The sequence below is a fragment of the Lissotriton vulgaris genome, unplaced genomic scaffold, assembly GCF_964263255.1.
Source record: "Lissotriton vulgaris unplaced genomic scaffold, aLisVul1.2 SCAFFOLD_471, whole genome shotgun sequence".
NCBI classification, from domain to species: domain Eukaryota; kingdom Metazoa; phylum Chordata; class Amphibia; order Caudata; family Salamandridae; genus Lissotriton; species Lissotriton vulgaris.
Genome location: NW_028240807.1, coordinates 560,999 through 574,025, shown reverse-complemented (window position 1 = coordinate 574,025; position 13,027 = coordinate 560,999). Strand labels below are relative to the sequence as shown.

General features: G+C 48.8%; 1 protein-coding gene across 1 annotated transcript in view; it reads left to right on the top strand.

Annotated features, from left to right (window-relative positions):
* The window catches only part of LOC147672864 (palmdelphin-like), a 219,370-nt gene that overhangs the window by 164,418 nt on the left and 41,925 nt on the right, over positions 1-13,027 (top strand). The window contains exons 4-6 of the mRNA XM_086947967.1: positions 13-127; positions 867-891; positions 8,196-8,309. Coding sequence (XP_086804093.1) covers positions 13-127; positions 867-891; positions 8,196-8,309 — 254 coding nt within the window. The remainder of the gene's footprint in view (positions 1-12; positions 128-866; positions 892-8,195; positions 8,310-13,027) is intronic.

The following is a 13,027-nucleotide window of genomic DNA, read 5'->3' as shown; positions in this document are numbered from 1 at the left end:
TTATGTTTTTAGACTCGATCAAGAAATTGAAGACCTTGAAAGGCAAGAGCTGCAAATATCCGCTAAGGAAGTAAGGGTCCTGAAAAAGCTTAAATCCGTGGAGAGGACTTCAGAAGATATAATCAGGGTAAAGTGAAATCTGACTTCTGTTTTCCCATAAAAAAATTATGTTGTGGTTTTTCTAAAATGCCTCTGTTACAACAACACATAGCATAGGAGCTATCTGCAATGTAAAAAAAAAATTAACTTTATTACATGCACGCGCACTCACTGCAGATATCTTATAATAGAATTTCTTACATTTAGTTAAAATTCCATTTAAATATATCAATCGTGCATGCACACAGTGGCATTTCTGGGACCAACAGAAAAAAAACTCTTTCAAAGCCAATAGTTTTGGTATTCGGTAGTAATGGCGAAATGAGAAGAGGCAAGTAGAAAGTAGGAGGCCATCCCTAAGGGTCTAGATGAAATGTAGTCAATGATTTGCTTGCACATGAAAGCAGAATGTCTTCCATGTTAAGCATGCTATGCTTTGCGGGGGTTCTTAAACTCAATAGGAGTAGGAACCAGGATCCAGTGGAGAGACCTCAGCGTGCGAGTTATATGGTCAGAGTACCCCAGGCCTTGGAAAACCCTAAAAGATACCTGCAGTCTCTAGACTGTGCACTAAATGTTTAGGTAAATCTAGTGCTTTACGTTGATAAGAGAACAAGTGGATTATGTGATTGAACTGTCTAATTTAGAAGAAAGTATTTTTTCTGTTACCTTTGCAGGAGCTATAGTGAAGCATATACAATTAATTGTTTCGGCCTAACTAAAAAATTTAAATAACTGCATATTCTTTTTTATTACTCTTCTTGCAGGCTGTGAAGGCAGATGTTCGAGAAGGTATGTTTCGGTGCCTCCTTATTTTGTATTCAGTTTTCTGCTGTCTGAGAAACGTGTCCTTCTTTTAACTGCCTTCATAACCATAATTACTGTACAGTCCAGCACCAGTTTCGCTCTTTTGCATGAAAGTGGGCGAACCCTGGCTTGTTCCTTGAGACACCTGGCACTGCCTTTGTGACCCTTGGCCTCAGAGGTGACAAAATCAGTGCAAGGAAAACAGAGATAGCTCATCCTTAACGACGTCCATTGGGGTTCCATTTTCTTGTTTTCTGTCAGTTTTCTTATTACTCTGATAGTGAATAATAATATTCACTATTAGTGTAATAAAAATGGAGTACCATTAGTTGGAGCATGACATTTACTGGCAGCTGAGGTTAGTAAAAAATGCTTTGAAATGTATGTCGTGTGCACATTTGTGGCGGGTGTTTATATGAGAGAGAGTGTGTGTATGTGTAAGCATGTATGTGCGAGTGAAAGTGAAGGTCAAAGAGTGTGCGATGTCACTTCTGCTACTCCTGGTACTTTTGTGAATTGACGTCCATGCTTTTCTGTAGGCTTATCCTTTGTTCTAGTATTTCCTGGTCATGCAGTAAATTTACCATTTAACCGATTACAATTTAGAATGTGCTACATCTGCAGTGGATGAGGGAGATTAATTATTTCAAAGGGCTTTCACAAGCAATTTTCACAGGCAGAATGAGTACTTGTGTGATCACGTTTAAGAGCTCCATGGGTTAGTTGAAAATGTTTGCATAAACAAACAATCCTTGGGAAACTAGATTCTTCAAATTTACAGGGCCGATCCTTCAAAATATGAGAATGTGCAGATATGCATTTCAAATCACTACCAACATGATTGAGCAAATATCCACCAGTTTCAAGGATGACAGGATTAAAGATAGTTTTCATGTGCACTTGCAATGTAGGCAGAGCTCCATTCACCTTAGGACCGTCTGTTGCCAAGGTCTTTTTAGTCTGTTCATGGTCTGCTAAGTTGGTTGTTTTCTGAATACTAAGAGCCTCATTACGAGGTTGGTGGTCCTACCACCGTAGGACCACGTCTGCCCCCATCAACAGCCGACGGTGCTGGCAGACCAAAGACCGCCATATTGCGTGTTGACCATGAGGCCAGCGGTGTGGAGGCGGGGATCTTGCAGCAGTGGTGAGTATTTTTCTCAAATATATCGATGCCTGTGAGTGCATTTCGATTACATATGTGGTGGATGCACACAAATGCATGATATATGTGGAAAAATACCTACATACCCATTAGCAAGGTTCAGCCCATATGTGGGCAGTCTTGGCAATGGGTATATGAAACAAAAAAATGTCACCTGTATATCACCGCCCACAGGGTCATAATCCTCAGGGTGAAGATCCTGTTGTGAAGGGGGGACCCGGAGAAAGGGATCCACACACGGAATCTGCCTGGAATAAGTACCCCAAATCCTTCGTCAGACCGCTGCAGTCGACTTGTGGATCAGGCTACTCGAAATATGGACGGTGTTGCAGCTCCCCTGTACTGCTGTATGGTGGCTGCCTTTCCCCAACTGCGAACTGGGTGGTTGGTGGTCTGCTGGTGGTCCAGCACAGTCTTCACACAGCTGATCCGACCAACTTGTAATACAGTGTCAAGACTGAGAGACAACCGGCTGCAATGCACTTGATTGGCTTGAGAATTTAGATACATATTTCCAATGGTTGCAGGTGCAGGGGTGACCAAGCAGGACCTCTGACATCTGTTCAGGGACCTGCCCTCTCCCCCAGCAGCTCCGCTGGTGTGCCGCTGCCGTAGACAGAGACCTGGTAGGTGTTCGAGCCTGCCTCTGCTCGTATCCTGTCTGCCTTGTTGTGCCCATTTTTGCCTGGTGTCTTCCTCTGTCTCACTGTATTTTCTGTGCTTGAGCCCGCAGTATTCTGCCTGTGCCCGTAGTATTGTTAATTTTTCTGTGCCTGTGCCCGTAGTACTGTTAATTTTTCTGTGTCAATGCCCGTAGTATTGTTAATTTTCGGTGCCTTTCCTGCCTGTTTACTCGCTCGTTTGCTTTTTCCAGCCACTGCTCCCCCACGGTACCGCCCCCTGCCGTTCCCATTACCGCCTCCCAGCAGAGCTTCCCTCCCCTTCCCTATTTAAAGGTGGCCGCGCAGCGGACGCAGGAATGGGCACGCCGCCAGGGTGCCAAAGGCAAGCCAATCTGCGCCTGTCAATGACCCAACAGCGACCAGCACCAGGGACCCTGGATCTCCAACCACTCACTGCTATGGCTTTACTGCCCACCCCTCCTCACACTCAACCTCGGAAGAAACACCCGCTGCCAACTATCCACGCCGAACACCAACCACAGTCAATTCTCCTGCTGCCAGACCTTCACCACCCTCTGCACTCCCTCGGGCACCGCCCCCATGCCGGTCGCCAACACCACGAAGCCCTGAAGTGCTTCCTCCTCAATGTACGCTCCTTGCAAAGACACATCGTAGAGATCTGGAACCTTCTCAACACCCTCTCGCCAGACGTCACCTTCTTTACCGAAACCTGGACCAACGCCTCTTCAGCCTCGACATCACAACCGCAATCCCTCACAGATACATGATCCAGAGGAAGGACTGCTCCAACTACCCAGAAGGAGGACTCGCCTTCGCACACAAAAGCTTCCTCCAACTCTCCACTATGAGTGGCTCCTTTTTCACCACCGAACCCCTCCACTTAAAGATCCAGACCAGCCCTAGAACCACACTGTGCAGCAACCTCACCTACAGACCCCCGGACCTCACACCTTCATTGGCCATTATCATCGCCGACCTCATTGCACCCCACGCCATTGCCTTTGTGGACTACATACTAATCGCAGACCTGAACTTCCACCTCGACAACCCCAGCAACCCCAACTCCTCCACCCTCCTGAACAACCTCACCAACATCAGACTGAAACAGATAATCACCATGCCACCCACAAGGTAGGACACACCAGCGACCCCATCTTCGCACCAGGAAACAACATCCGTTTCAGCCACACCACGCAACCCCCATAGACAGACCACCATCGAATACACTTCCTTGTCAACAAACCCTCACAGCCCAAACCTGCCCCCGCCCTCCACAAAGAAACTGGAGAAAAGTCCCTGAAGAGCAGCTGAACTCCACCCTCAACCGCGACACCCCACCACCTCGACTGACGCCAACCTCGCAGCTAAAGAACTCCACAGATGGATCTCCAGCTGCGCAGACGAGCTTGCACCCCTAGGTAACCCCAACACAGACCGCCCCAGGAAGGCCACCTGGTTCACCACCAACCTCCAAGAATCCTGACGCACCTGCATATGTCTTGACAAGACCTGGAGAAACAGCAAAATGTCAGAAGACTGCACCACCTACTAGAACGCCATGACAGAATACCACCAACTCATCAGAATCACCAAAAAGACCTTCATCCAGAACAAGATCCTCGCAAACTCCAGCAACTCCAAGGAACGTTTCAGCGTCATCCAGGAATTCACCAAGCCCCCGCGAAACCACGGCCATCACCTGATCCTAGGACCTCTGCAACAAGCTTGGATCCTATTTCCATCTAAAAATCAAGGGCCTCTACGACAACTTCAATGACCAGACACTTGCCTCCGAAACCACCTCCCACTCCAGCAGCATCATCCAGCCCACCATCTCCTCCTGACCCCAGTCAACACCGAAGACACCACCTCCACCATGTATGGCATCCACTCAGGAGTCCCCACGGATCCCTGCCCCATGAACATCTTCCACAAAGCCACCACCGCCATCTCTCCGGAACTACGACGCACCATCAACGCCACCTTCAAGACCAGCATCCTTTCGGATGTCTGGCAACACGCAGAAGTCAGATCCCTTCTCAAGAAACCCTCAGCAGATCCCACGGACCTCACGAACTACCAACCCTTCTCCCTCGTCCCCTTAATGGCCAAAGTCACAGAGAAGACCATCAACGCCCAACTAAAATTCATCGACGAAAACGCCATCCTCGACCCCTCTCAATCCGGATTCCACAGCAACTATAGCACTGAGACCGCAGTACTCACTGCCACAGATGACATCCGCACCCTCCTTGACCAAGGACATACCGCAGCTCTTATCCTACTCGAATACTCTGCAGCATTCAACACTGTCTCCCACCGCCAGACTCCACGACTCCGCCATACGGGGAACCGCCTTCGACTGGCTCCACTTTTTCCTCACCAGCATCCCTTGAGACAAACTCATCACCCAACACCTTCGGAACCTCCACTGGCTCCCCGTTGAGAAGAGAATAACATTCAAGATACTCACCCAAGCCTACAAATGCCTCCACAACACCAGACCCCAATACCTCAACGAGAGAATCTCCTACCACATACCCAAGAGAAACCTCCGATCCGCCAACCTCTCCAACAGCCACGCATCCGCAGAGCCAGAACAGGTGAAAGAGCCTTCTCTTACACCGCGGCTAAGACCTGGAATGAGATTCCGATCGACTTCAGACACGCACACCTCCGTCAAATTCTTCAGGAAGACACTCAAGACCTGGCTCTTCCACTGAACGGAGGGGCTCCCCCCTCCCCCCCCCCCCTCCTCAGTGCCTTGAGACCCTCACGGGTGAGTAGCACGCTTTACAATCCCTTATTGATTGATTGATTGATTGATTGGACCATCAAGCTCACCGTGCTCGGTCCGCCACGCCGATGCGGCGGTCCAATGACCGTCAAACTCCTAATAAGACCCTTAATGCCGATCCACATGGTTCAGGGCAAGAATCATTATGTGTAAATAAACTGCCCTTCCTTTTATTATGTAAGTGAATATAGAAAACTGACAAATGTGTTAAAAACACTATCTGACCAAATGTTCACAAATTAGCCTTACTCTGTTACCTTCGATAGCTTGTAGTATCTACATCTGTCCATTCATTTAACCCTGCTTGCTCCCTCCACATCACCTCCATTCCCTTCATGATGGTGAGTGAGAAACAATGCTATTCTTTACATCTTCCACATTTCAGTTCATCATGCTCCCACTCTTTCCTAAAGGGTTAACTACATTCAGTTGTTTGTATTACTTTGACTACAGTGATCAAAATTAAACGATATTTTATCACATATATATTTATCACATTTAATAATACAATTAGGTACCACTTCTAATAGTTGCTATTTACAGTGACATAGTGTGATCCGTAAGAAAAGATAACAGATTGTGCATAACATGAAGAACACATGATGGTAGATAAGACTTGATTGATTATTTAAAAATGCATACAGTACAAACAAACAACATATACAAATGTATAGATATGTACTTACTTACATATAGTGGGTGTGTACGGGGTAGAGGGGCTGGAAAAAAAGCTGGACATGCTAGTGCCAGGAAATGTTATTTGAGCTCTCTTTCAAATATATCAATGGAAGGAGTAGCTTTGAATAAATTGGGATGATGTTTCAAACAAGAAGGCCAAGAGGAACTGAAGTGAACCTAGTAGAGGGAGCGTCAGAGTGATTGAGCAACCTAAGGAGGTGGAAGCAGGTTGTGTTTGCTGGAATGCCACCTGTGCAGAGGGGAAAGAGTAGTGGGGAAAGATATATCTAGGAAACAGATGATCTTGAATATTACAGAACTCAGTGCCAGCCAGTTTCTAACAACCAGAAATGTCCAGAAATGTTACACATTAACATTTATTATTATTATTATTGTATTTCTTATATAGCGCCAGAATCGACCCCCGAAGGGGTATCTCCGCACTTGCCTTGGGAACCCGTCCTGGTTTTTCCCTGTGAGATAGCCCTACAGGGCATCCCCAAGGTGAAAGCCAGGCATCCCGCCGCGGGGGGGCCGTTGTGGAGATTAAGCAAGCTTAATGCCCAGAGTTGCAGAGTGTGAACCCATGATTAGGTCAGGCACCGAAGCGAGAATTATCGAGTCCGTGGACATTTGAGCTCAACACCCTGCCGCGTCGAGAATCGAACCCTGGTCCCGGGTCTGACCTCTGCTTCAGGGTCTGCCTGCTCTAACCAGTGAGCCACACTTCTCCACATTGTAATGGTGGAAGAGTGTGTTGTGTGGTCCTTCTTGGAAAGATGCTATGGGAAAACCAAAGAAGGAAGTGATGTGGCCTGGGGATTTATTGTAGTATGAGCACAGGTGATCCCCAAGTATGGAGCCTTGGGGAACACCACGTCACAGAATGGTTGGTGGAAAGAGCAACAGAAGACTGAAAACTAGAAATGAAAAAGACGTATAAGAACAAGAGGTTTTGTCCATGATGCTAAAGTATGCAAGAGCCAGGACTATGTTAGAGTTGTAAACAGTATCAATGATGCTGAGAAGAGTTGGAAATGAGAAGAGAGAATAGGGTATTTTGGTGCGTGAAGATCAGTAAATTGAGACATGTCTTCGGGATGTTTCGACAAAGTGGAATTTACAGAAGCCACATTTCGGAGAGCCTCATTTCTAGTGCGTTATATCCTATGGCACTTGTAAAGAGGCAACACTGTCATGTCTGCAAAATTGTAAATCAGGCTACAAATAAGGAGGTATTGAGCTGGACACTTCACATGCAAGAGTGGGACTAGGGATACAGGGACACATGTATTTATTTTATTTTATCATTTTATAAGGCGCCAGGTTACACCAACGGGTTGTCCCTTCGCTAATCTGGATTTCTGTGTGGCACAAGTGAGGAAGCTTGACTGTCTAAGAGTCCACAGAAATAAGGAGGCTCTAAGTATTCTCAGAATAAACTACAGAGTTCAAAAGGTCCAAAGTTGGGCATTCTAATTAGCAATAAGCGGTATGAAGAATTCATGAATATTTTGAGAAAGGCCCATATGAGATTTCCTTTGGGTTTGTAATGCAGCTAAATATGTAGGATCCATTTTGCCTCACGAATAGCAGTTGCTTCATATAGTTTTAGAAGGATGCAATGATGCAACCTGTTGTTCTTGTTTTTAAATGTAACCTTAATGGGGCCTACTCATAAGGCATTTTGGAATATGTAAAGGAGTACTCCTGTTATACCACTTCTTAAACGTAAGTGGTTCATCTAAATGTTCTAATTGTCAATATTAACACTTCATGTTTCATATGGTTCTTGTATGAGAAGGGGGCAACCCTTGAGGTCAGCAATTGAGACTCTTATTTACATCCCTATCTCAGTTGGGCCCAAGTCATGGTCTACGTTTTCTAAGAAAATCAGTGCCCACTGAGAGGTTTTGTTGCATGGAAGATGTCGCTCATTGTATAATTTCACAAAAAATGAAAATAAACTGAATAAACTCTGTCTCTCTGCTTTTTGTTTTCTCAGAGTCTGTGAATTACATATATTCCAATATACCTGACCTTCCCAAGTCCTACAGACCTTCCATGCATAAGAGAGTAGCACATAAAGAAGAACACGACGATGAGCAAAATAGGAAAGGTACTGTTCATACTAATGATGACATTTTCTGGGTTTTCTTTAAACAATATGTTTCAAGAGAACTATATGTGGTTCAGCAAGATATAATTAGAAGAAATTTAGATTTATTGAGGAGTTTCAGGGTTACTGTTGTATTCTTCTCAGCGGCCTGCAGCACAAATGAAGTGAAAACATTAGGATTAGTTATATTTACCCGTTATAGTTTGCACTAACTATATTGGCAGTGGTATTCAATGTAAGTTTATAGTTTATTGCAAATTACGTAAAATCATGAAGCAAAAAAGAAAAAACAAACAACATCAAGCTATTCATATAATCAAGAATGTAATGCATGGGGGGCGTGGCCGGGCGCCAGTGAAGATGGCTGCCTAGAAGGGAAGCTCCGCCGAGAACGAGTCCTTTCCCCCTTGCCATCCGTCTTTTATCCGCCCCAAGGTGCACCCTAACTCGCTCCTGTAGGAGCCCTAGAGACCCGCTACCGGCGACAGCAACTTTGGGGGCTAGCTGCGCCTCTGCCGTGGAGGGGAAGCTCCCGCAAGGCGGGGCCCTGCCAGCGCGCGGAGTCGCAGGAACCGACAGTCGGCCGTGCTGCCTACGCGAGCTCCCAGCTTGAGGCCTGCCCGCGAGTGGACGGCGGGCGCTGGGGGCCTGCTCGGCGCGGTGCTCAAGAGACATTGTCGACGCAGGGGGTCCACGGGGGACAGTGGACCCCTGGGAACCTTCTTGACCCTGTGGGGGGCCGGACTGCAGTCCGGTGGCAGCTGCGCTGTGCCGGCGGTGGGGGAGGTGCTACCCCCGGAGGGACGAACTGTGGGCCTGAGTTGCCAGAAAAAGAGACAGGGGTCTCACACCAGCGGAGCCGGGCTTGGAGGATGCAGACGCACCGCACCAACAACGACACCTGTACCCACAGGACGGCACCGGTAGGCAAGGTAAGTGCCCCGGGCACAGAGGCATAAACGAGGGTAACGACCGGCGCACCCACACAATCACAATACACTGCCGCGTTTGCCGGGTCGGAGTGGGCACACTGCAGCGGATGGGCCCTGCCCTTGTAGTGCGGAGGTGCTGGCCTGCGATGGGACAGTGGTGAACTATACAGGGTGGGAAAATGGCCTGGGTGCCGAAGGCTGCAGGAGGGCCGGAGAGTGGTGGAGGCGGTGCAGGTAGCCTTGGCCTAGATCGAACAGCCCGGGACGACACAGGTCGTGAAGGACTCGGATACCCGATTGGGTGGAACACTCAAGACGCGACGGAACTGACGCATTCAACTCAACAGCCGCACCTAAATAGGCCAGAGCTGAAAACAGTGAAGCACACCCCCCCTAGGAACAGAGAGGGGGGGTCGCCTGGGACATAGGTTCCGGCCGCTTTGCGGCACTTACGCCACCCTGAGAGGGTTGAGACCCGCGGTGCGAAACTCGGCACGCAGGTGCTGCCAACATGAGGCCTAAATCTACTACGGCCCCCCAGGCCAACAAGTTGGAAAAGTATGCGGTCCCGGAGGGACAGGGCCAAGCCGGAAAAGTACCTGAAGATCCTGCAGGTCCGAAGGAGCCGTCCCTGGCCTCCATAATGTCAGCGATACAAACGTTGGGCACTAACCTGGAGACGAAAATGGACAGAATATCTATTGAGGTCAACCTACTCCGAACGGACCTGGGCAAGACCACAGAAAAAGCAAAGGCGAATGAGTCAGACATTCGAGAGTTACAGGCCTCCTCAAAAACGCTGGAACAATGGGTCAATGAACTGGTCTGCCAACACAAACCAGATGGCCCTCAAGCTGGAAGATCAGGAAGGAGAGCATGCAGGAGCAACATACGCGTGGTGGGAGTGTCAGAAGGGATGGAGGGGCCTAGTGTTGAGCTCTTCCTGGAGGACCTCATTCTTGCCCACCTCAAGCCCAAGCGTCTGTCTAGTATGTTGACGATTGAACGGACCCACCGCGCAGCAGTTCCAAAACCCGAACCGGGTGCGCCGCCAAGGACAATTATCGCTAAGCTCCTGAATTACAGGGATAAAGACGCTATCCTACAGACGGCAAGACGGATGGGGGACCTGAAACACGAGAATGCCATCATTAGTTTCTTCCCCGACTTAACGCTTCAGGTCCAGCGGGAGAGGCGTTCATTCGCAGACGTGAAGGCAGCACTCCGAGAGCGGGGTCTAAAATACATGATATTCTTCCCAGACAAACTGAAGGTCATCGCAGGGGGGAAGTCCCTGTTTTTCGCTAGAGTGTTGGACGTGCAGGACTGGCTGGAGAGGGAGTCGTCGCAGCAGCCAGTTCGAGCAGTGGCTGGAAGCTGGAGAGATAACCAGGCGGCATCGCCGTGATCCGCGGCTGGAAGGTCGGAAGCAGACGCCCAGAGTCAGCGCTCCTGGGGATCGAGGTCAGCCAGCCCAAAGTGGGGGTCTCTTCGGGACGCTGTTGGTGATTAGAGACTACAGACATGTGCACCAGACCTCTACGAACAGTAAGCTAAAATGTCATGAGACCATAGACTTGAGGCCTGTCCTATACGGGCTGCCTTGATACTTCGAGGGGAGGGGCACTTTGAACTTCTGTGACTATGATCCACTAATTAGGGATGTGCACTTGGGTGTAAGATGTATTTGAATCGGGGGGTAGATTTGTGCGATGGCTGGAGCTGGGTCTGGTGCACTCTTTCCCCCCCCCCTAAAGGAGTTCTTCGGGAGGGGGAGGTCTCCTCACTCCCGGGTTGGGTTTGGGCGAAAGGCGCTCTGCTAATTGGGGATGTCGGTAGTTTGAAACCTACGGAGCAGGGAAGCAGGGAGGGCGGTAGGGAGGGCAACTGTCATGTTGGGGAAAGGGGGAGTTGGGGGGAAGGTGTTGAGGGGTGGGGGTTGGTTGGGGACACGGGGGAATGTTTGGAATGGTCACACCAGGATTACACGGACATAAGTATGCATAGTACCAGGAACCTAGGGGCTGTTTTTGTGGTTAACAGTGTGAGTTACTATGAGGTGGGATAAAAGTCTCAAGATTTTGAGCAGGAACGTCAACGGGCTGGGGGATAAGCTCAAGAGGACTATTGTGCTGCAAGTTGTTAAACGTCACCTCCCAGATGTTGTACTCTTGCAGGAGACCCACTTGTTGGGAAACACGTGTCAAACGCTGAATAGATGGGGATACACTCTGGCAATACATGCCAGCTTCACCTCGGGGTCTTGGGGTGTAGGAATCCTTCTGCGCTGTAACTTTCCCCTAGTCATTGATCACACAGACTCTGACCCTCTTGGGCGTTATGCTGCTATCTCAGGAAAATGCGAGAGTCGTAGAATAAACCTAGTCACGACTTACATCCCGCCTGGGCTTCAAACACAATCATATCAAGATCTGGACAAGCTACTCCTTTCCCTTCCGGAAGGGCAACTCCTAGGGGGGAGTGACTTTAATGCCGTGGTCTCGGGGAACCTTGATAGACATCCACCCAGGGACATACCAACGGGGCACATGTGGCTAGCTGATTTCCTCAAGACATTTGGCCTTACTGATCTCTGGCGTCTTCGACACCCAACGGACAAACAATACACTTTCTTTTCTGGCCCACACCGCTCCTTCTCACGCATAGATTACATATTAGCACCCATGCAACAGGGGACCACCATACAGGAAGCCACACACTTAGCAAGGGGTATTTCGGACCACTCCCCGCTGCTGGCCCATATTACAATCGGGGACAGGCAGGAAGGGTGTGCAGCGCCAATCAATGCCTGGTGCCTCTGTAATGAGGACACGAGGAAGGCACTGACTATCTCGATTGACCGATACTTTGAGAATAATGACGGTACGGTAGACTCATCAGTAGTACTGTGGGAGGCCTTCAAAACTGTGCATAGGGGTGAGGCTCTTACCGTGATCTCTGGCCGCCGCAAAGAACGTGAAGCGCAAATGGTCAATATGGAGAGGGATCTCCTTGAACTGGAAGAAGCAGTGCAGAATGCTGACGATCCAGGGGTAGTCCACCAGATGCAACTTAAAGCGGTGGAATATAAGGCCTTGGACACGGATGCCGCCAAAAAATAGCGAGAGACAGGGAGGGCAGAGTATATGACCAAGGAGACAAGGCGGGCAGGCTTATCGCCTGGCTGGATAAAAAGCAACAGGCGCAGAGAGTGGTGGCGGAGCTCAGGGCTGTATCAGGAGCAATTGTCACGGAACTAGGCATGGGCGGAAAATCCGTTCCGCTCGCGGATTTTGCGGATTTTCGGGAAATCCGCAATCCGCGAGATTCGCGAATCTCCCGCAAAATCCGCAAATCCGCGAGCAGCGGATTTTGCTCGCACTGCTCGCACTGTTCGCGTGAGTTCGCGTGAGTTCGCGCCCCGCGAATAAGTGCAAAATTGCAGAAATACGATTTTAGCAAAACTGAAAGTAACTACTTACCAGGTTCAAAAGTTCAGGCTCATCATTAGTAGCCATTTCCTGTAGTGCTTCCTGAGGGGCCCCTCCAGAGTTCAGTTGCCAGTTGAAACTATTATGTGACCCTGCTCTGAACCTCAGAATAGTTACACATATGCCACAAAGGTCCTGAATTACAGCTAAGGGAGACAAGCAGGAGCCAGGCTGGAAGTTAAAATCCATTAATCAGCCCCTAATTCATTATTGTCAGTTGGGGCAGGGCAGGTGTTGTAACTAATTTTGCAACAATGAAAGCACTTAGCAAGTGCAAAAGATCACTAATCAGGGC